We start from the raw sequence: 24,321 nt of genomic DNA, 5'->3' as shown, positions 1-24,321 counted from the left end.
CAGAGCCAGGTGGTATAAGAACCATGCTTTGAGAGACCATGGCTTGCTCTGCACTTTGTCTGTGATAGTTCAAGAGCAAAAGAGTTGGGAAAAAAATATCTCGGCTTTCATTTGAAGGCTACTTACAAAAACAAAGAAACAAAATCTGAGGTCAGATGGGAAATGCTTCTGAGCAATTAGCCACACAGAAACATATCATATCAGATGACATGAAAGAAACCCTCCATGAAACATGACAAGGACACAGGGTGGCACAACATAACAAAGAACTTGCTGCTGGAGGGCACAGGAGAGTACCCCTCTCTGCCACGGCCCAGTTGGCTTTCCAACCAGGAAACACCAGGCAAAACAAGCCACCCTCATGGCAGAATTGGGGCACAGTACTCCCAGGAAAGGCCACTCCACAAACATGAAAATATACCTGCTAGTACTCAAAGCCAACCAGGCTCATGGCAAAAGGACCAGCACAGCAGCCAGCCTGGCCTCCTACCTGACTGGAACACGTATCGCGCCAAGCCCTGCATTAACTCTGCGGGCCATGTTGGTGGGGCAGACTCTCCAGTTTCTCTCTTCAGACGAAAGGTCAACTCAAAGCCAAAACCACTAGGTCCATCTGTTCCTGTAAACCTGAAAGACATAAAAATCAAGTGTTTTAAGCTCAATTACCTTAGGAAAAACACTCTCTTGAAAGTCTAAAGTCCTCCCCCTTCTTATGGTGGCCTCAGTATCCAAACCCTCCATTCAGAGGAGTATCCCACGATGTGAGCCTTGTTGGGAGGGAACCCGAGAAGCCCATAGGGAACCAGAACTCTTGCCTCGTCCTCCTGCCAGCTATGGGTATGTGGATGTGACCTTGGCCTGGCCAAATTCTACTGCTGGCACTCTGAATTATGAGTGCCAAATTTTGTGGCTGTGGAACATTCCTTCCTAGATGATTGAGGCAACACTACTGAAAATCTCCCTTGTTCATGCTCCTCATTCCTTCAGGCTGTTAATAGACATCTACTTTGTTTGCTAAAGATATATGTCCTGTGAGCCACAAGGCTATATGCTCTGTGGTATGGTTTGGCTCTGTGTCCCCACCCAAATCTCATCTTGAATTGTAATCCCCATAGTCTCCACGTGTCAAGGGAGGAATCAGGTGGGAGATGATTGGATCATGGGGGTGGTTTCTCCCACAGTGTTCTTGTGATAGTGTTCTCACAAGATCTGATGGGTTTCTAAGGCAGTTTTCCCTGCTCTTGCCCACTCTCTTGTGCCTGCCACCCTCTTCCCCTTCCACCAAGATTGTAAGTTTCCTGAGGTCTTCCCAGCCATGTGGAACTGTGAGTCAATTAAACCTATTTTCTTTATAAATTACCCAATCTCAGGTATGTCTTTATATCAGTGTGAGAATGGACTAATACACTCTGTGAGGATGAGATCCTTTCTCCACTCCCACCTCCACTCTGCCCCACAAGGGTACAACCTTGGGTGGCACTGGCTGGCCTCCAAACTCAGCATTTGTGGACAGGTCCCAAGGCAGATTCCAAATACTGGGTGGGCCCGTATTATTCCTGAAATTCAGCACCCAACACATACTCCTCAATTAGCACGAGCTCTTCCTAAAGCCTGGCACTCCACATGTACTCTTCAGTTGCTGGAACCCTAGAGATGCATGGGTTGCCCTCCCTTCCCATCCCTCAGTGACCCAGAATAATGAGGATGACTGCTTCTATGGCCATAACTCATTAAAGTGACAATGAGAGAAGGCAGGAATCCCTGCCTCCCTGTTTGCAGGAAACACTCAGGAGCCCCAAGTCTTAGAGGGCAATGATGTGGATCAGAGACCTGGGCCTGGCTGGCGGGGTGCCACACCTCCTCAGGTAAAGGAAACATCCAGGGAGAGCTACATAAGGCTTGCTAGCATGGGAAGGTTAAAATTAAAATATTCATGATATAATTTTCAGTAATTATATCTTGTACAAACACGAGCCACAATGATTATACACATGTAAACTCGTCAGCATACAAACACAAACCATAAACTAAGATGACAGCCAACCAAGCTCCTGGAACAGGCAATCAGAGGTGAGAATTCTCAAGGGCTGATGATGCAGTCAATGCGCAAACCTAGAATCCACGTGGCATCTTTCCTTCATCATCATCATCACCGCTGAGAGGCAAGGCCAGGAGATGGGATAGAAAGAGATTCCCAAGTCTCAGAAGCTGACATCTGTCCTAGTTTTCTGTGCCTGGGTGAACCGAGCCCTCCTGCACTTTGCAGGGAAAGATCACCTCTGAGAAGCTAAGTTCTGTAATGGACTGAAAAGGTATCATTAGAAATTATCATGAGCAAGCCCTATGTATGTATGTATGTATGTATGTATCTATCTATCTATCTATCTATCTATCTATCTATCTATCATCTATCTATTTTTTGAGACAGGGTCTCACTCTGTTACTCAGGCTGCAGTGCAACTGCAGTGGTGTGATCTTCAGCTCACCGCAGCTGTGAACTCCTGGGGACTCAAGTGATCCTCTTGCCTCAGCCTCCCGAGTAGATGGCACACCATGGCACCTGGCTCATTTTTTTTTTCTTTTTTTTTAGTAGAGATAAGGTCTCCCTATGTTGCCCAGACTGGTTTCGAATTCCTGGGCTCAAGCAATCCTCTGGCCTCCGCCAGAGGGATTACAGATATAAGCCACCATGCCCAGCTTATTTCCTTCTTTTTTTATTTTTGAGACACTCTATAGAGCAAGATACAGTGCTCTATACAGTGGTGTGAACGTGGCTCACCGTAGCCTTGACCTCCCGGGCTCAGGCGATCCTCCTACCTCAACCTCCCAAGTAGCTGGAACCACAGGTGTGCACCAACATGACCAGCTAATTTTGAAAACTTTTGTAGAGACAGGTCTCAACACATTGCCTAGGCTACTCCTTGAACTCCCAGGCTCAAGCAATCCTCCTGCCTCGGCCTCCCGAAGTGTTAGGAACACAGGCAAGAGCCACAGCACCTGGCCCAACTATATTTAAAAGAAGTATCCACGGTTTGCATTTTCCCCAGGTATCTCTAGCGATGTGGGAAACAGAATCCATTTTGAGGGTACACACGTGCAATTTTGGAGACCAGGCCAGCAGAAGATGCTTGGACAACACCATGTAAGCTATTTTATTTCCTCGCTGAATTACCCTGTTTGGGGTCAGTTCAGTGCAGGGAGGCTGGGGAACAGTTACCAAACTGAAGTTGGGAGAGCTACCTCCCTGGAGCTGCAGGTTTGGGAGGGGTGTGAAAACCTGGGGTAATGCAAGATTGACTGGAGTTAAAACTCTGTAAAGGGAGATGGGTCAGTAGGGCAAAGGGAAGATTTTAAGCAGCCACCAATTAGAGGCAGCTCTGTAAAATGTATGAGACTATTACTCCAGGGCTTTCATCTTGGGCCAAGAAAAGTACATGATTTCTAACCACAAAAACTTGAGAAACAGACTAAAAGAAACTTGTTCCTCTTCGGCTGCATAATGGGAAGAACCCTCAAAGGCAGAGAAAGAAATCACTGGATCAGATGCATCCACACAGCACCACTTCACTAAGGAGGGTCCGTGTGCACACGCACCTAGAGGTGTGCATGCGTGCACACGCATGTGTCCACCATCTGCCTCCACGCGGGGTGCTTTCTGGGCCAGCTCTGTGGTGGGCAGGCCAGCCCTCACTTGGCTGGGTGGGAGGGACAGGCCCGGCCAGATGGTCTCCACCTGCATTTGATTACCACCCACGGGCTAGCTGGACGCAAACTCTAAACTCTGAAACATGAGTTTGGAATGGCCCGGCCTCAGGATAAACACACGACCTGAAGCCTGTCAGAAGTTCTCTTTTTCAAAGCAGGCTGCCCAAGCAATCGCCAAGTGACAAGGTCATTCCATCTTTAAAGTCTCCTGGAGGGGCCTGGCTTGGTCTGGACTTCCTCACATGAGGGCTTCTCTAGCCAAAGTGGTTTTGTCTGAACAGAGAATGAAGCCCCTCCTAGGGAGCGGCTGTCTCTCACATCTTCCAAGAAAGGAAAGCATAAGGGGAAATTGGCATGTGCTGCAGAAGGTGGGATCTAACCTTCTGCATTTTTCTAACACAGACGTCTACTAAAATACTAGCTGGTGGTAAATGGGGCCAGTAGAATTTCTTCTTACAGAAACTAAAAAAAAAAGAAAAAAGAAAACAAAGATTCTCCCCAGTCTGGCAGAGTAGGGGTAAAGGGTTCTAACTGTCTTATTGCAAAAGGAAGGATAAGACTCTCAAGACTGTTTCCTGCTCAAGAACCCTGGATCCTGTTCACGGGGATGTCTAGGGGGAAGGCTGGCTTTGTCCCAGCAGTTTGGCAAGTCTGCCTGATGGCTGTGCCGGCCTCAAGAATAACATCAAACCTGAAGATACGAACACATGCCTTGAATCCTAGACACACAACAGCCATCAGAACTCACCCAAAGGTCTCCCCGAGAGTACCTCACTAAGAGGGTATCAATCAGCATCCAAGAGCCCAAAATGACTGCTGAGTCTAGTCAGGAGAGAGGAACAGAAACCGAGGAGAGACTTTCTGGAGGAAACCCAGCTTGGGGAGCAGAAAGAGCTGACCTAAAAGTCAGCATCTCATACTCATCACCATTATTTATTTATTTATCTGTGAGACAGAGTCTCACTGTGTCTCCCAGGCTGGAGTACAGTGGTGCGATTACAGCTCACTGCAGCCTCTGCCTCCCAGGCTCAAGTGATTCTCCTGCCTCAGCCTCCCAAGTAGCTGGGATTACAGATTTGTGCCACCACACCCAGCTAATTTTTGTATTTTTAGTAGAGACACGGTTTGATTATGTTGCCCTGGCTGGTCTCGAACTTCTGACCTCAGGTGATGTGCCCACTTCTACCTCCCAAAGTGCTGGGATTACAGGCGTGAGCCACTGTGCCCAGCCCATTATTTATTACTAAGGAAACGCAAATCAAAACCACAGTGAGCTACCGCCGCTCCACACCCTCTAGCATAACTAAGAGACAGATAATAAGTGTCAGAGAGGATGTGGAGAAATAGGAATACTTGCACATCATTAGGGGGAATATAAAATGATGGAGCGACTTTGGAAAAAGAGTTTGGCAGTTCCTAAAAAAGTTAAACAGAGTCACCATACGATCCAGCAGTTCCACTCCTAAGTATATGCCCAAGAGAACTGAAAACCTGGCTGGATGCAGTGGCTCATGCCTGTAATTCCAGCACTTTGTGGGGCCGAGGTGGATGGACCATTTGAGCCAAAGAGTTTGAGGGCACCCTAGGCAACATGGCCAAACCCCGTCTCTACAAAAAAAAAAAAAAAAAAATTAGCCAGGCATGATGGCTCACACCTGTAGTCCCAGCTACTCGGGGTGGGGGTGCTGAGGCAGTGAGAAAATCACATGAGCCCAGGGAGATCAAGGCAGCAGTGAGCCTTGATGGTGCCACTGCACTCCAGCCTGGGTGACAGAGTAAGACCCTGTCTAAAAAAAAAAAGAAAAATGTGTTAACACGAAACTGTATACACCAATGTTCATAGTAGCATTATTCATAGTAGCAAAAAGTAGAAACAACCCAAATGTCCATCAGTTGAGGAATGGATAAACAAAATATGGTATATCTGTACAATATAACTTGGCAACAAAAAGCTATGAAGTATGGATACGCTATAACATGGATGACCTTGAAAACATCATGCTCAGTGAAAGAAGCCAGTTACAAAAGACTACCTATTGTATGATTCTATTTTTATGAAATGTCCATAATAGACAAATCTATAGAGATAGAAAATAGGTTGGTGGTTGCCAGAAACTAGTGTGAGGAGGGAATGAGGAGTGACTGCTGACAGGTACAGAATTTCTTTTTGGGATGATGGAAATTCTTTTCTTTTGGAAACAGAGTCTCACTCCATTGCCCAGGCTGGAGCACAGTGGCACAATCTCGGCTCACTGCAACCTCTGCCTCCCGGGTTCAAGTGATTCTCCCGCCTCAGCCTCCCAAGTAGTTGGGACTACAGGCACGTGCCACCACGCCGTTAATCTTTGTATTTTTACTAGAAACGGGGTTTCATCATGTTAGCCAGGTTGGTCTCAAACTCCTGACCTCAAGTGATCTGCCTGCCTTGGCCTCCCAAAGTGCTGGGATTATAGGTGTGAGCCACTGCGCCTGGCCTGGGAGACGGAAATGTTCTGGAATTAGATAATGTAATGGTTGTGTAACCTTATAAATATACTTAAAAACCACCGAATTACACACTTTAAAAGGGTGAATTTCATGGTATATGATTTATTTTTAAAAAGCTGGCATCTCAGGTACACCTGATGTCATATCATTTAACTCTCTATAACTCTAGGACTCGGCCATTGCTATACTCATTTAACAAACAAATGAGAAACACTGATGCAGTTTACGTAATAGTCCATAAATCACAGAGCAAGTGATAGAGCTAGAACTTGAAGTCTGTATAACTCCAAAGCTCATCTCCTTTTTTTTTTGTGAGACAGGATCTCACTCTGTTGCCAGGCTGGAGTATAGCGGCACAATCAGGGCTCATTGCGGCCACGACCTCCTGGGTTCAAGAGATCCCCTCACCTCAGCCTCCCGAGTAGCTGAAATTACAAGTGTGTGCCTAATTAATCTATTTTTGCCTAATTAAGCCCATCTTCTTAATGCTGTGTGACCAGAGGCAAGCTATTTAACCTCTCTGTGCCTCAGTTTCCTCATCTATAAAATGGGGATAATAACAGTAACTATTTCATAGAGTTGTTATGGGGATTAAACATTTAGAAACAGTACTTGGAACACTATAAGCATTACATCACTTACATTAAGTGAAGAAAGCCAGTCACAAAAGACCATATGTTGTATGATTTTATTTATGTTACAGGAAAAATAATATAATTTGTAATACATAATATAAATTACACTTATATCAAATGTCCAGAATGGACAAATCTATGGGGAAAGTGGATTAATGGTTGCTTAGGACTGGGGTGATGGGGACAAATGGGGAGTGACTGCTAATGAATATGGATGGAGTTTCTTTTCAGGGTAATGAAAAAGTTCTAAAATTAGATTGTAGTGAAGGTTACATAACCATTAATATGCAAAAACCCACAAAAGTGTACACTTTAAATGGATGAACTGTATGCTACATTAATTATATCAATAAATGTTTTATTCATTTAATTTTTAATTTGGAAAAAACTCAAAAACCTGATAGAAAAAATTCACAAACTAGATATAGATATAGATATCCCTTAAGCATAAGACAAGATGTTTGACCTCACACATAATAAAAGAAATGCAAATGAAAACAATGAGATACCATTCTCACCTATCAGATGGGCAAAAATTAGTAAGTATGACATCATATTGTGTTGCCGAGGTTGTAGGGGAAGAGGCACTCTCATATGTTGCTGGTATGGATATAAATTAGTACAACTTTTATGCAAGGGAATTAGGCAATACCAAATAAAACTACATATAGGTTTATGCCTTTGGATCCAGCAATCCCACTTCAAAGAATTTGTAATTGCAAAATACTGGAAACCACCTAAATGCCCATTCATAGGAGAATGGCTCAAAGGCTAGTATGCTGCTGTAAGAAAGAATGAAGAACTCTACAAATTGGTATGAACACTGTTAGGCAAAAAAAGCAAAAGAGGCTGGGCACGGTAGTTCATGCCTGTAATTCCAGCACTTTGGGAGGCCAAAGCAGGCAGATTGCTTGAGCCCAGGAATTCGACACCAGGCTGGGCAACATGGCGAAGCCTTGTTGTAAAAAATACAATTTTGTATGTTGTTTTACAGCTAATTTTTTACAGCTAATTTTTTAATTTTGTAAAAAATACAAAAATTAGCTGGGCATGGTGGCATGTGCCTGTAGTCCCAGCTACTCATGAGGCTAAGGGGAGGATCGCTTGAATCCAGGAAATAGAAGGTTCAGTGAGCTGTGATTATGCCACCACACTCCAGCCTGGGTGACAGAGTGAGACTCAGTTTCAAAAAAAAAAAAAAAGAGCAAAAGGATATTATAGTATGTTTTTAAGGAAGAAAGAAAGGAAGATAGGAGCCAGGCATGGTGGCTCACATCTGTAATCCCAGAACTTTGGGAGGCCAAGGCAGGTGATCACCTGAGGTCAGGAGTTCGAGACCAGCCTGGCCAACATGATGAAACCCCATCTCTACTTAAAAAAAAAAAAAAAAATACAGGCCGGGCGCAGTGGCTCATGCCTGTAATCCCAGCACTTTGGGAGGCCGAGGTGGGAAGATCATGAGGTCAGGAGTTCGAGACCCACCTGACCAATATGGAGAAAGCCTGTCTCTACTAAAAATACAAAAATTAGCCAGGAGTGGTGGCGTGCACCTGTAATCCCAGCTACTCAGGAGGCTGAGGCAGGAGAATTGCTTGAATCCGGGAGGCAGAGGTGGCAGTGAGCCGAGATAACGCCCCTGCACTCCAGCCCGGGCAACAGAGAGAGACTCCGTCAAAAAAAAAAAAAAAAGCCAAGGTGGGTGGATCACTTGAGGTCGGGAGTTCAGGTCCAGCCTGAGCAACATGGAGAAACCCCGTCTCTACCAAAAATACAAAATTAGTTGGGCGTGGTGGTGCATGCCTGTAATCTCAGCTACTTGGGAGGCTGAGGCAAGAGAATTGTTTGAACCTGGGAGGTGGAGGTTGTGGTAAGCCAAGATGGTGCCATCACTGCCCTGCAGCCTAGGCAACAAGAACGAAACTCCGTCTCAAAAAAGAAAAAGAAAAAAAAAAACTACAAAAATTGTTTGAACCCAGGAGGCGGAGGTTGCGGTGAGCTAAGATCGCACCACTGCACTCCAGCTTGGGCACCAAGAGCAAAACTGTCTCAAAAAAAAAAAAAAAAAAAAAAAAGGCCAGGCACGGTGGCTCATGCCTGTAATCCCAGCACTTTGGGAGGCCGAGGCAGGCGGATCACCTGAGGTCAGGAGTTGGAGACCAGCTTGGCCAACATGGTGAAACCCCATCTCTATTAAAAATACAAAAATTTGTCGGGCATGATGATGCATGCCCGTAGTTCCAGCTACTAGGGAGGCCGAGGCAGGGGAATCGCTTGAACCCAGGAGGTGGAGGTTGCAGTGAGCTGAGATTGCACCACTGCACTCTAGCCTGAGTGACAGAGCAAGACTCCATCTCAAAAAAAAAAAAAAAAGAAAGGAAGGAAAGAAGATAGGAAAATATGCATTACCTACTCATTTCTGTAGAAAGCCATATGGGAAGGATAAACCAAAAATGAATGAGATGGATTATCACATGCAGTAGGTGGGAAGGTGGTAGAAAGTACTGCAGGGTGCGGGGATGGGTAACATTTCTTTGAATATACCTTTTTGTATAGTTCTCACTTTTGGTTTTGGATCCATGATAATGCTTTCACATACTCAAAATAAATGAAACAGAATCAATGAGGAGGGAGAAAAATGCTAAAATATAATACAAACAGAAGTTAATGAACCTAACAGTATTTCAAATCAACCATATGACCACACTGAAAGGGGGAAAAAAAGATATAACCCAAGTAACTTTTTTTCTTTTGAAATGGAATCTTGCTCTGTCACCCAGGCTGGAGTGCAATGGCGCGATCGCGGATCACTGCAACCTTCACCTCCAGGGTTCAAGAGATTCTCCTGCCTCAGTCTCCCGACTAGCTGGGATTACAGGCGCACACCATTATGCCCAGCTAATTTTTGTATTTTTAGTAGAGACGGGGTTTCACCATGTTGGCCAGGCTGGTCTCGAGCTCCTGATCTCAAGTGATCTACCCACCCTGGCCTCCCAGAGCGCTAGGATTATAGGTATGAGCCATATAGGTGCCTGGCCTGATATATATTTTTAAAGGCAGGTAAGAATGAACCCTATAGGTATAATATTTATTCAGTAAGTTAGTTATTATTTTTTGAGACAGAATCTTGCTCTGTCACCCAGGCTGGGGTACAGTGCTGCTATCTCGGTTCACTGCAACCTCTGCCTCCCAGGTTCAAGTGATTCTCCTGCCTCAGCCTCCCAAGCAGCTGGGACTACAGGTGCATACCAACATACCTGGGTAATTTTTGTATTTTTGGTAGAGACGGGGTTTCACCATGTTGGCCAGGCTGGTCTTGAACTACTGACCTCAGGTGATCCACCCACTTGGGCCTCTGCACAGGTGTGAGCCACTGCACCAGGCCCCCATAGGTATAGTTTTAGAACTGGAGGTATCAGTATGAATTCATGGTATTTAATAGAGAAACCAATATAGAAATAGAGTGGTGTGTGTATATGTGTGTGTATGTTTCCTAGTTCTCACCACTGGGAGCAAAGACACTCCAAGAACAATGATAATACCTAGCCCCCAGATTATGGCTTCTATATACCATTCTCTGCTAAATAAAACCAGGGCTTCCTGGATAAATGGCTGATTTCGGGGCTGGCAAAGTACAAAATGATTCTGGAACTTCCTACTGTGCCAGAAAGTAAGGAAGTGGTTCAGAGAATGATAGGAACATGCCAAAAGTAGACAGAAGCCAAACTCAAGGTTCTCACTGGCCAAATCAATGACAATCTGAGCATCAAATTAAAGCATTCTAACAAATTATAATCTATTAATTAAAATAAAAACCTATGAGTCCACACTGACTATGATGGACCTAGTGACACTGGCTCTAAAGATTTTGGACTTGCCAGCCTCTGTAACTACATAAGCCAATTCTTTCTCCTAAGTCTCTTTATACATTTGTATCTATATTATGTGTATAGATAATACAGATATAGATATGTAGATGTGAATCTCCAACTGTTTTTCCTAGAGAGCCCTAATACATTGATATAAATAAATGAATAAATAAGTAAATATGGAGAAAACTCTTCCTTACAGTAAAATCTCAATACCAATGAATAAATGTTGAAGCAATTATCAAATGAGAAGTCACCATTTGACAACTATTGTAATAATAATTCAGGCAAGAATCATCAATGGGTGGTAAAAATAGTGGGTAAAAAATCTGATGAGAAACAAGATACTGACATAGCCTCAAAATGCCTTCCCACAAGTTACTTATTAATTATTAATGGAAAAGCAGTAACTATACAGAAGAGAAACCTAGCAGACACCACCTTAACCAAGCAATCAAAGTAATTAGACATCATCAACAGTAATTAGACAAATCAACATCAAGTGCCTCCTGATATGATCACTGAGAAGGGCACAACATGTCTGTGATATTCCTATGGAGAAATACATACACTGATCCTACGCATGAGGAAACATCAGACAAATCCAAATTGAAGGACATTCTATAAAATAACTGACCTGTACTCTTCAAAAGGTCATGAAAAACAGAAAGACTGAGGAACCATTTGAAGGCATCTAAGAGACGTGAAAATTAAGTTACTAAAAAAGACTGGAGTCGCTGAAGTAGGGTGACCAACTTGTCTTGTTTGCCCAGGACTTTTCTGGCTTTAGAACTGAAAGCCCCACATACCAGGAAAAGCCCAGGCAAATGGGGACAGTTGGTCAACCGATCCTGAAGTGCCCACTGTCTGACCCACACAAAGCAAAACACTGCCACACTTAAAAAGCACCAACAATGCATCAAGACCCACCAAAACGTCAGCAATGCCAGAGCACAGTCTCTGCAGCCAAGCTGCCTATGCCCAAATCCTGGCTCTGCCACCCTTCCTGGCTGTGTGACCCTTGGCAAATCACTTAGGCTCTCTGTGCCTCAGTTTCTTCATCTGTAAAATGTAGATAAGAAGAGTTTACTTCCCCTTCTCACTTCTAATGTAAACTATGAACTTTGGGTGATGATGATGTGTCAAGTAGGTTCACTGACTGTAACAAATGTACCAATCTGGGGAAGGATGTTGACAGTAGGAGAGGCTGCATGCACGTGTGTGTGCATGCATGCGTGTGGTAAGCAGAGGGTGTGTAGCAGCTCTCTGTACTTTCTGCTCAATTTTGCTGAGAACCTAAAACTGCTCTAAAAAAGTCTTTTTTCAAAAATGAAGATATTAGTAGCTTCCATATGGTAGCTACTAAAATGAATTAACATATAATATAGAAAACACTTAGAACAGCACCTGGAACACAGCAGATCTTAGTGTCAGCGGTTACTTACAGTAGCAGTTTCCAGTTCTGCCAATTTACCTAAGAGAATAATCTTACATTTGGGGGAAAGAAAAAAAAAAAGCCTCTTGCATAAGTATGTTCAGTAGTATTTATAAGAATAAAAAATCTAGAAACAATCTAACTGTTCTACAAGTAGCGGTATTATGACTTCTAGCACATTACCCACGTGGTAGGACATTACAAGTCACTAAAAACAATGGTTCTGAAAGCAGGAGGACTAACCTTTGAGAGGCAAGGGGTTCTCTCTCCACCTCTAACTGGTAAAGAGGAACAGGAACTTTACATTAGAACCCCACTCTATAGCCTCTAATGTTTTCTGTTCACCTAGTATTCACTATAGCATAAAAATAAACTCCTTTCAAAATGGTCCTGAAATTGGGACCCTTGTACATTGCTGGTAGAAATGTAGGATGATACAGCTGCTATGGGAAACAGTATGGCGGTTCCTCAAAAATTAAACATAAAATTGCCACATGATCCAGCAATTCTACTTCCAGGTATATATCCAAAAGAACTGAAAGCAGGGTCTTGAACAGAAATTTGTACACTGATGTTCATAGTAGCATTATTAGCAATAGTCAAAAGGTAGAAGCAACCCAAGAGTCGGTCAAGAAATGGATGGACAAGCCAAATTGGTATATACATATAATGGAATATTAGCCTTTAAAAAGGAAGAAAATTCTGACATATGCTACAACATGGATGAACCCTGAAGACATTATGCTAAGTGAAATAAGACAGGCACAAAGGGACAAATATATGATTCCACTTATATGAAGTACCCAGAGCAGTCACATTGATAGAGACAGAAATAAGATGGTGGTTGCCAGGGGTTGGAGGAAGTGAGAAGTGGGAGTTACTGTTTAAGGGATACAGTGTGTTTCTGGAAGTGGAAGATGGTTATGGCTGCACAACAACATAAATGTACTTAATTCCACTGAACTGTAAATCTAAAAATGGTTAAAATGGTAAATTTTGGGCTGAGTGCAGGGGATCATGCCTATAATTCCAGCACTATAGGAGGCCAAGGTGGGAGGATTGCCTGAGTCCAGGAGTTTGAGACCAGCCTGGGCAACATAAGGACATCCCGTCTCTACAAGCAATTTAAAAATTAGCTGGGCATGGTGGTGTGCACCTGTGGTCCCAGCTACTCGGGAGTCTGAGGCAGTAGGATCACTGAGCCTGGGAGGTCCAGGCTGCAGTAAGTTGTGGCTGCACCACTGCACTCCAGCCTAAGTGACAGCAAGACCTTGACTCAAAAAAAAAAAAAAAAAAAGGTAAATTTAAATTATGTAGGTTGGGCACAGTGGCTCATGCCTATAATTCCAGCACTTTGGGAGACCAAGGCAGGCAGATCACTTGAGGTCAGGAATTCAAGACCAGACTGGCCAACACAGAGAAACCCTCTCTCTACGAAAAATACAAAAATTAGCTGGGCGTGGTGGCACATGCCTGTAGTCTCAGCTACTCTGGTGGCTGAGTCTAGAGGATCAGTTGAGCCCAGGAGGCAGAGGTTGCCGTGAGCTGAGATCACGCCACTGCACTCTAGCCTGGGCAACAGAGTGAGACTCCATCTCAAAAAATAATAATAATTTAAGAGAAAGATAAATTATGTACATTATGCCACAAATAAATGGTTATGAAAAACACAAAACAAAATTCAACATAAAGTATCGTTCAAAATGTTTATGTATATACACAATTTAAAATATGAGTAAAATATATATGGGAAAAAGAAAATGCAGGCTGGGCACAGTGGCTCATGCCTGTAATCCCAGCACTTTGGGAGGCCGAGGCGGGTGGATCACCTGAGGTCAGGAGTTTGAGACCAGCCTGGCCAACCTGGTGAAACCCTGTCTCCACTAAAAATACAAAATTAGCCGGATGTGTTGGCGGGCACCTGTAGTCCCAGTTACTCAGGAGGCTGAGACAGGAGAATCGCTTGAACCCAGGAAACAAGAGGCTCTAGTGAGTTGAGATGGTGCCACTGCACTCCAGCTTAAGCGAGACAGAGCAAGACTCTGTCTTAAAATCATCATCAACATCTTCATCTCCAGCCTAGACTATAAACCCCACAAGGGCAGGGTTGTATCTTGGCCACTACTGTATCTGCAGGTCTAGGGTGCAAGGCTTCGCATAGTCTGTTGCTAAGTGTTCATATGGATATGCCAAGGACATGGCAAGAGAGGCCCAAGGTCAGGCCCCTTCCTCTGGGAGTGGCCTGGATGCTTCCATTGGTCTTTGAAGCAAGGAATGCCAGGCCAGTCACAGTGGCTACTGACCCTGCAAAGGTATCAGGGTTAGGCATTATGGCTCAGTCTCAAGCCCAGTGATGGTGTCAGAAGAGGGGACCATATGCCTCTGGAAACACATGGCATAGAAGGCCAGCCCAGTCCAACTCCAGAACCAGGGATGATGTCACTTCTTCCCCTACAAAAACTCTTGTTATCTCTCTCTTTTTTTTTTTTTTTTTTTTTTTTTTGAGTCTCGCTGTGTCACCAGGCTGGAGTGCAGTGGTGCGATTTGGGCGCACTGCAACCTCTGCCTCCCGGGTTCAAGCGATTCTCCTGCCTCAGCCTCCCGAGTAGCTGGAACTACAGGCATGTGCCACCATGCCCGGCTCATTTTTTGTATTTTTAGTAGAGACAAGGTTTCTCCATGTTGGCCAGGATGGTCTCGAACTCCAGACCTCGTGACCCGCCCACCTCAGCCTCCCAAAGTGTTAGGATTACAGGCGTGAACCACTGTGCCCGGCCCTGTTGTCTCCTTCTTTCCCCCTACCTCTTCCCCTTCCTCCTGGTCCCAGGCTGGATGGAGAACTGCGCAGACCCATCCTTTATCCTGGGGTTGGTCCTCCTTTCCAACCAGCCCTTCTCCTTGGGAATCAGGCTGAGTTCTCGCCTCAATGGGCTAGCTGTTCTCTCCAGAAGAATGGACCTAGATCCTGGGCAGGGGGTAGGGGTGGAGGTGGGCATGGGAGGTATAGACCCACAGACCTTTTCCTTCGGTGGCCTCCCTCTAAGTGCGCGCGCACACACACACACACACACATCTCCCATGCATGTCTCTAACAGGCGTAGGAACAAGCCTAGCCTTAGGCCCAGCTGAACCCAGAGACTATAGAGAAACCTAAACTGCAGACCTCCAGTTGCTCTAGGGCTCTACACAGAGACTGCCTGCAGCTTCTCTACAATCTCTCTGTATCCCAGGGCAACGCCAAGCAAGTCCAAGGACCACTCACCCAAACTCCAGCACAGGCTTGGAGCGCCAGCTGCCTTTACTATTCGTACGGTTTCCTGTCAATCTGCTCTAAGACCCTCAGTGCTGGCCCAACCCCCACGATGCCCCAGGACTAGCCACTGCTCTGCCCCTTACACCTATGCAAAGAATGAACGACAGCCTGGCAAAGGGAGGCCATCATTGGAAACCTCTTCACTAGGAAAGCAGAATGTGAGCATTTCCCCTTGCGTGGCCTCCGCCTGTCCCCTAGGGGACTTCCTAGGTGGAGAAAGAGGGACAAAGTTCCACTTTCACCAGGACTCAGTTTCTGCCATCTCTTCACCACACAGTCTCCTTCAGCAACCTCATGAAAGTGCTTCAGCCACCACGCCTCTGTTGAGGATTCCCAAACCTATCCCCAAGCAAAGAACCAGACCTAGATACTTCTAGTTCAGTCTACACAAATCCAAACTCAGTATCTTACCAAACCTGGTCTTTCTCCATCTTTATCCAACTTGAAGAAGAGCACCACTGTGGTAGCCTGAATAAATGTTCCCTAATGCCCACACTGGAATCCCTGGAACTTGTGATATGCTACTTTAAATGGCAAAAGAGACTTTGCAAATGTAATTCAGTTAGGGATCTTGAGATGGAGATGATCTTACAGTGAATTATCTGGGTGGGCTCAATCTAATCCATGAATCCTTAATGAAAGAGACAGGTAAAAGATCAGAGAGATGTGAGATGAGAACTTGTCTGTTGTTGCTCACTTTGAAGATGGAAGGAGTGGCCGTGAGCTAAGGAATGCACATGGCCTCTAGAAGCTGGAAACAGCAAGGAAATGAAATCTCCCTGAGGCACTTTGATTTTTTTTTTTTAAGACGGGTCTTGCTCTGTTGCCCAGGCTGCAGTGCAGTGGCATAATCATGGCTCACTGTTGCCTCAGCCTCTTGGGCTCACGGGATCCTCTCACCTCAACCTCCCAAATAGCTGGGACCACAAGCACAGGCCACCACACTTGGCTAATTTGTGTGTGTGTGTGTGTGTGTGTGTGTGTGTGTGTGTGTGTGGAGATGGGGTTCCACCATGTTGCCCAGGCTGGTCCCGAACTCCTGGGCTCAAGCCGTCCTCTTGCCTCAACCTCCCAAAGTGCTGGGGTTACAAGTGTGAGCCACCACACCCAGCCTGGTACCTTAATTTTGACCCAGTGAGACGATGTTAGACTTCTGACCTCCAGAATTATAACATAATAAGTGTACATTGTTCTAAGACACTAATTTAGTGGTAATTTTTTATGGCAGCAATAGGAACTAAAAAATCCACCAGGCCAGAATCCCAAGAGTTATCCTCCAGTCCTCCCTCTCCCCCATGTGCAGCTGGTCAGACAGTCAGTGAGTTCTGGAAACTCTGCCCCCTCCCGTCTCAGTGGCCCTCAATCTGTCTCTTCTCTCCATCTCAACTGCCACACCATGGGTTAGCCTTCTGCATACTTCACTCGGGTGACCAACAACCTCTTCCTCACTGATCTCCTGCCTCCTGCTGTTCAGTGTTGTTCCCAAAATGGAAATGATACACCTTTCTCCTGCTTAAAAATCCTCCAAAGCCCATCCCTATCCCCAATCTGCAGGATAAAGTGCAGACTTCTCAGTAAGACTCACAAGGCCACCGTGAACCAGGTCCTGCACCTCCTCTGCCTTATACTCTAGGCCAAATGAATGGACTGGCAGATCTGTGGACACACTGATGACTCCCTTGCCTCTGAAACTCTGCACAGGTGTTCTCTTCTTTGCCCTCTGCTCATCTTCAGGAAGGCTCAGGTGTCACCTTCTCCGAGTATCTTCTGTTTGCCCTTCCATTCCCCACTGTGCAAGACAGATCCCAGACAGCTCCACGGAAAGGAATTCTGCCAACACAACCTGAGGGAGCTAGGAAGCAGATCCTTCCCCACTGGAGCCCCAGATGAGGATGCAGCCCGCCTGACACTCTGGCCGCAGCCTTGGGAGGACCTAAGTATGGCACTCAGATGAGCAATTCCTGGACTCCTGGTGCAAAGGAGATGTGAGAGAACAAATGTGTGTTGTTGTAAGCTGCTGATTTGCAGCAACAGAAAACCAGTATGTCTACCCTGCTCTCTGCCCTGGAGAGCTGGCCTGTGTGGGGTTCCTAGGCCCTCTGGCATCTAACTGGGTCCATCCAGTGAAAGTTCTGACAGGAGCATGGTGGCTCACGCCTGCGATCCCAGCACTTTGAGAGGCTGAGGTGGGAGAATCACTAGAGGGTCAGGAGTTCCAGACCAGCCTGGCCAACATGGTGAAACCCTGTTTCTACCAAAAATACAAAAAAAAAAAAAAAAAAAGTTGAGCATAGTAGCACGTGCCTGTAATCCCAGCTACTCAGGAGGCTGAGGCAGGAGAATCGCTTGAACTCGGGGGGCAGAGGCTGCAGTGAGTCAAGATCATGCCACTATGACACTGCACTCCAGCCTGGGCAACAGAGCAAGACTCCATCTCAAAAAAAAAAAAAAGTTCTGACAGGAAATCAGCAGAAGGGAGGAGAGCAAGGCTAGAGTTCCCTCCCTTTGGGATTGCCCAAGGTGCTATGTCCCTTGATTGACAGTCACTGCTAACAGTCACTCTCAAGAACACTCAACACAACTTTCTCCTCTAGGTTCCTGGATAACACTCCCTCCTCTGGTCCCTTCAGCCTTAGGAGAGTGGCAGCCAGGCCAACCACTAGCCCTGGGTTACATCACTATAACCTATGGTGCTAGTCCTTTATAAATACACCTTCCTCCAATATCCTACTTTGAAGGCACCAATCCCTTATTGGGACCCTGACCAAGAGAGGGCTCTCATCACTTCTTCCTTACCGCTGTGCAAATCTCCATCACAGGACTCTCCTTGCTGTATTTCAGCTGCCTATCTCTCCCATCAGGAAAGGATTTACCCTTTGTATACCCCCACTGACTGGCACAGGAGTGCTTAGTGAAAGCAGCTGAACAAAGGAATGGATATCAGCTCAACAAGAAAGGTGACCTGTCCAGCAAAGCCAGCTGGGACTACAAAGGCTGGGCAATGGGAGTAATGAGCCTGAACCAGCCCTGCAATTTTGAGTTTCTGACATTGATTCTGGGGGTGCCTGCCCTTTGGTTAAGACTCTAAGGCTCTCCAATTTTTGATCCGTCAGTTTACACAATTAAGAAATTACTGATTTTATTTTTTATTCTTTTAGAGATAAAGTCCCACTCTGTTGCCCAGGCTGGAGTGCAGTGGCATGATCATGACTCACTGCTGCCTCAGCTTTCCAGGCTCAAGTGATCCTCCTGCCTCAGTCTCCTGAGTAGCTGGGACTACATGTGTGCACCACTACACCTGATTAAATAATTTTTTTTTTTGGGTAGAGATGGGGTATTGCTATGTTTCCTGGGCTGGTCTCAAACTTCTAGGCTCAAGCAATCCTCCTGACTCAGCCTCCCAAAGAGCTGGGAATACAGGTATGAACCACCACGCCCAGCCAAGAAACCACAATTTTCTTGATAATTACTATTATCATTTATTACGAAACCAGGAAAACCATATATAGTCCTTTATTTGACCACTGCTTTCTTGTTGGACATAAAGTTGCTTCCAAAGTTATGCCTTGGAAAATATTTTTGTGCGTATTACCTCGTTTCCTTCCCATATTTGGGTTATTGCCTTGGGATTAAGAGTCACAGAAGGCCAGACACAGCGGCTCACACCTGTAATCCCAGCACTTTGGGAGGCCGAGGCAGAAGGATTGCTTGAGCCCAGGAGTTCAAGACCAGCCTGGGCAACATAGTGAGACCCCCATATCTATAAAAAATTTAAAAGTTAACCAAGCATGGTGGCACAAACCTGAAGTCCTAGCTATTCAAGAGGCTGAGGCATGAGGACCACTCGAGCCCAGGAGTTTGAGACTGCAGTGAGCTATGATTGTGCCACTGCACTCAGGCTGGGCAACAGAGTGAGTCCCTGTCTCCATTAAAAAAAAAAAAAAAGATTTAAAATAGTGGACAAGGGTAAAGAGAAACTAAATGCCAGCCCAAGGTTATGGGCTGAAGGACTTAGGCAGAGTGGTGAGCCTGGCTGAGAGACAGGGAAATTGGGAAGTGAGGAAGGCAGGTGTCAAACGTTCTTAGTCTCACGATCCTTGGACCCTCTGGAGGTCTCTGGGTGGACTTGGGTGGAAACTGCATGAAATTATTAACGTACTACTCCAGCATCCCAATAAGATGCCAGAGAGGAGCCCAGCGAAGTGGACGAGAATACAGGCTGTGGAAGTCAACTGAGCCGATCAAATCCCAGCTCCACCTTTCTCTAACTGACTGGTGAGCAAGTTAACTTCCATGTGCACCAGGCTCCTCATCTGCAAAACTGGGAAAAGAACACTTATCTCACAGGGTGGGAGGCTTTGGTGGGACAGCACAGTGTCTGCCACCTAGCAAGTGCTCTTCCACGGCAGCTAGTGTGCAACTTTCCTTTTCTTTTTTTTTTTTTTTTTTTGAGACGGAGTCTCACTCTGTCGCCAGGTTGGAGTGTGGTGGCATGATCTCGGCTCACTGCAACCTCTGCCTCCGGGTTCAAGCGATTCTCCTGCCTCAGCCTCCCGAGTAGCTGGGACTATAGGTGCCCGCCATCATGCCCAGCTAATTTTTGTATTTTTAGTAGAGATGGGGTTTCACCACATTGGCCAGGATGGTCTTGATCTCTTGACCTCATGATCTGTCCACCTCGGCCTCCCAGCCAATATTTGTATTTTTAGTAGAGATGGGGTTTTAGTAGAGATAAAGTCTCACTCTGCTGCCCAGGCTGGAGTGCAGTGGCATGATCATGGCTCACTGCTCCCTCAGCCTTCCATGTTGGCCAGGCTGGTCTCGAACTCCTAACCTCGCGATCCACCTGCCCAGGCCTCCCAAAGTGCTGCGATTATAGGCACGAGCCACTGCACCCGGCTGCAACTTTGCTTTTCATAGTACTCACTCAAAGCAAACTCTGCTCATCGTTTATCCTTTAAAGTATCAGCAGATGCCTCCAGCTTCCCCAACTTCTGGGCTCTGGGTCTTAATCAGCCCAGTCCTTCAAAAGCTGCCCGAGTCTTTCAGCTTTGCCCAATTTCCTGACCTTGGGTCCCTCCCAGAACCTTCTAACCAGACCTGAGAGTTCCTTTGTGTGATGCTTTGAGTCACAGTCATTACAACAGAATTTAGTCAACAACTACTAAATAAACAACTGCAGAGATTTTTTATTTATAATTCACAATTACTGGTACTTTATTAGACATTTCAAAATGGTGTTGGGTGACAACACAAATACTACTGTACGTAGTAAAACTTTGTAAAAATAACTTTTGAAATATGTTTATATGGTAATATTCTGATATAGCTAAGCTTTTTTTAAATCTCCAGTTATAAAAACAAAATAAAATAATAGAAAAAAAAGAAAACATAAATCTCTAGTTATATTTAATCAATTTTGTATAATCTTAAAAAAAAAAAAGAAAGGAAAAAAACCACATCAGCCAAGACTGCACTCTCACTCTGAGGTGGGAGTCCAATAAGGCTACAGTGCAGCAGCCACCTTTGAGTTGCAACTCTGGGTTAAAGGTGCTTTCTTTGCGCTATACAACATCCAACCAGATTCATGGAATGCATTTGCCTCACTCAAGTAGACGGTTCCTGAGATGTCTTGCTGGGAGCCAAAGACCATGTTCCCACAGCATTCCTCAAGTTCAAAAACAGTGGCTCCCGGCCCTGATTCAGCTGAGAATCCAGCCAAACAAACTTTTCCGGCTCCCAACACTTCAGGCAGCTTAACTCTGTCCTGGGCTTTCAGTGAGCAAAGGGTTTCCTGGAATAAGACACTGAATTTTATTTTTATTTATTTTTTGAGACAGGGTCTCACTCTGTTGCCTAGGCTAGAGTGTAGTACCGTGATCACAGCTCACTACAGCCTTGATCTCCTGGGCTCAAGTAATCCTCCCACCTCAGCCTCCCAAGTAGTTGAGACTACAGACACATGCCACCATGCCTGGCTAATTGTTTTTTATTATTTGTAGAGATGAGGCCGTACTATGTTGCCCAGGCTGGTCTTGAACTCCTGGGCTCAAGCAGTTCTCCTACCTCGGCCTCCCAAAGTGTTAGGATTACAGGCGTGAGCCACTGTACCAGCTAAGATACTGAATTTTAGAAATTCCAAGCCAAGGGCAGCAGACCCTTTCTTGTAGGGCGGTAAAAGCTCACAGTCAACCATCCCCTGCTGGACATCTGTTGCACCTTCTTCCATCTACTCCCAACCACCCCCAAACTCAAAGGTCAGCCAGTCCCCAGGGGAATCCTAAGCTAGCCTGGAGCACTACAGGAATTCTGGGCCAAGGAAGAAGCCTAGTGCTTGGGTTTCTTGGCATCAGTATGGTAGCTCCCACTCTTGGCTTTGGCTTAAAGCAACACCTTTACAAAGGTCTTCTTAAAAATAAAAAAAGACAGGCTAGGCCAGTGGTGACAAGATCACAATCTGATTTGGGAAGCGAGGTGCCCTCTGTGCCTAAGTGTGCAGCATGGGGACTTCTTACTGATCCAAGAGGCAAGGCATCTGCCCAAGGGCCTTTTGTCCACCCACACTCTCCTCCAGAACTCTGGGAACCCAGCCATCCCAGAAGATCAAGAAACCTGAAACAGGGCAATGGGAAGAAATAAATCTTTTTGGCATTTCAGTTCCCCAAGGGCAAGGACTGTACTTTTTGTGTGTTCTGTACATGAATACATCATGTCATGGCTGAGCAATGCTAAATGGTAATAATATTCCCACTGCCACCCAAAGAGATAATCAAGGCGAGACATTCAACAAGGTAAGACGGTATTAAAAAGCAATGTGCCTCCCTCTTAGTCACTACCAAAGTAGATTCAAATATCTTCATGGCTTTGAATGTCATGATGTACTATAAATAAAAAGCAATGTGCCTCCCTCTTAGTCACTACCAAAGTAGATTCAAATATCTTCATGGCTTTGAATGTCATGATGTACTATAAATATACATATATATATCTTAATGGCATTTCCTTTGAGCCATTTTTGCTACTATTTCCTTTTTGGGGAAATAAAACCGTCACTCAACTCAGTTCTCCTGTCTTCATACTAGAGCTGAGGTCCCACACTGGAATGCTTCCTAAAACCCCACTCCAGCCTCCATCATATCATGCTTTTTCTTTCCTCATTAGTCAACAAATAATTTACTGAATGTCACATTCTTTACATTGCCTTCAAACTCTGCAACCTCATCTTGTTCCACTGTTCTCCTCTCTCACCAAGCCCCAGACGTACTGGCCTTTCTTTTCCTTAAACACCTCAAGGTCCCTGCTGCCCTCAGGGCCTTTATACTAGCTGTTTCACTGCCTAGGACCTTCACCAGGACTCCCAGCATTGTACAACTCCAGGGAGCACCAATTGCACAGAATAATGTGAACAGTGGCCCTAGAGTTGTACAATGTGACAGCCCTTGCTGCCACCTGTCTTTGAGGTCTCAGTTCAAATCTTCAAGGAAGCCATTACTGATTACTAACAGTATCCTCCCTACCCACCTCAACCTCTACTTCTACCTGTGTAAGTTCCCGAGTACCACCCCTGCTTTTTTAATTTAATTTTATTTTATTTATTTTTTTAAGACAGGGTCTCACTCTGTCACCTAGGCTGGAGTGCAGTGGCATGATCTCGGCTCACTGCAGCCTCTGCCTCCTGGGCTCAAGCGATCCTCCCACCTCAGCCTCCTGAGTAGCTGGGACTACAGGCACGCACCACCATGCCTGACTAATTTTGTATTTTTTGTAGAGATGGGGTTTTACCACATTGCCCAGGCTGGTCTCGAACTCCTGGCTCAAGTGATCCACCCACCGTGGTCTCCCCAAAGTGCTGGGATTAGAGGCATGATGTCACCACACTTGGAGCTCTGCTTTATTTTCATTTTTTTTATGAGACAGGGTCTCCACATGTTGCCCAGGCTGGAGTGCAGTGGCTATTCACAGGCACAATCCCACTACTGATCAGCACAGGAGTTTTGACCTACTGGGCCAGTTCACCCCTCCTCAGGCAACCCGGTAGTCCTGCGCTCCTGGGAGGTCATCATATTGATGCTGAACTTAGTGCGGGACCTGACTGGCATAGTGCATAATAGCCCAGAACTCCTGAGCTCAAGTTATCCTCCCACCTCAGCCACCTGAGTAGCTGGGACCCTGCTTTATTTTCAACACAGCACTTGTACTATCTAAAACTACATAACATTTTTACATGTTTCTCCAGTAAGAATATAAGATTCATGAGAGCAGAAACCTTGCCTGCTTTGCTTTCCATGGTATTCCCAGCACTAAGAGAGCACCAGATATTTAGGTAATGTGCTCTAAAAATGTACAAAAACAGGCCAGGCGCAGTGGCTCATGCATGTAATCCCAGCACTGTGGGACACTGAGGCGGGTGGATCACCTGAGGTCAGGAGTTCGAGACCAGCCTGGCCAACATGGCAAAACCCCATCTCTACTAAAAAGACAAAAAACTAGCTGGGCATGGTGGTGTGCGCCTATAATCCCAGCTACTCAGGAGACTGAGGCAGGAGAATCGCTGGAACCTAGGAGGCGGAGGTTGCAGTGAACCGAGATCGCAAGATCACGCCACTACACTCCAACCTGGGCAACAGAGCAAGGGTCCATCTCAAAACAAACAAAGAAAATAAATTAAGTGCTTGCCACATACTAAGCACTGTGCCAGTTGCTGGGATGGGGGTACTCCCTCACCTTATAAAGCAAGGTTCAGGCCAGATACAGCGGCTCATGCTTATAATCTCAGCACTTTGGGAGGCCGATGCAGGCGGATCACCTAAGGCTGGGAGTTTGAGGCCAGCCTGGCCAACATGGCAAAACCCTGTCTCTACTAAAAATACAGAAATTAGC

General features: G+C 45.6%; 1 protein-coding gene across 4 annotated transcripts in view; it reads right to left on the bottom strand.

The window, feature by feature from the left end:
• SUFU (SUFU negative regulator of hedgehog signaling) overlaps positions 1–24,321 on the bottom strand; it is a 132,896-nt gene that overhangs the window by 86,565 nt on the left and 22,010 nt on the right. For all 4 annotated transcript variants that reach the window (XM_025397405.1, XM_025397404.1, XM_025397406.1 and 1 more), the window contains exon 3: positions 491–627. In XM_025397405.1, coding sequence (XP_025253190.1) covers positions 491–627 — 137 coding nt within the window. The remainder of the gene's footprint in view (positions 1–490; positions 628–24,321) is intronic.

This window comes from Theropithecus gelada, chromosome 9, assembly GCF_003255815.1.
Source record: "Theropithecus gelada isolate Dixy chromosome 9, Tgel_1.0, whole genome shotgun sequence".
In the NCBI taxonomy this organism is placed as follows: domain Eukaryota; kingdom Metazoa; phylum Chordata; class Mammalia; order Primates; family Cercopithecidae; genus Theropithecus; species Theropithecus gelada.
Note: the sequence above shows the minus strand (reverse complement) of the source record. Positions and strands in the feature narration are given on the sequence as shown.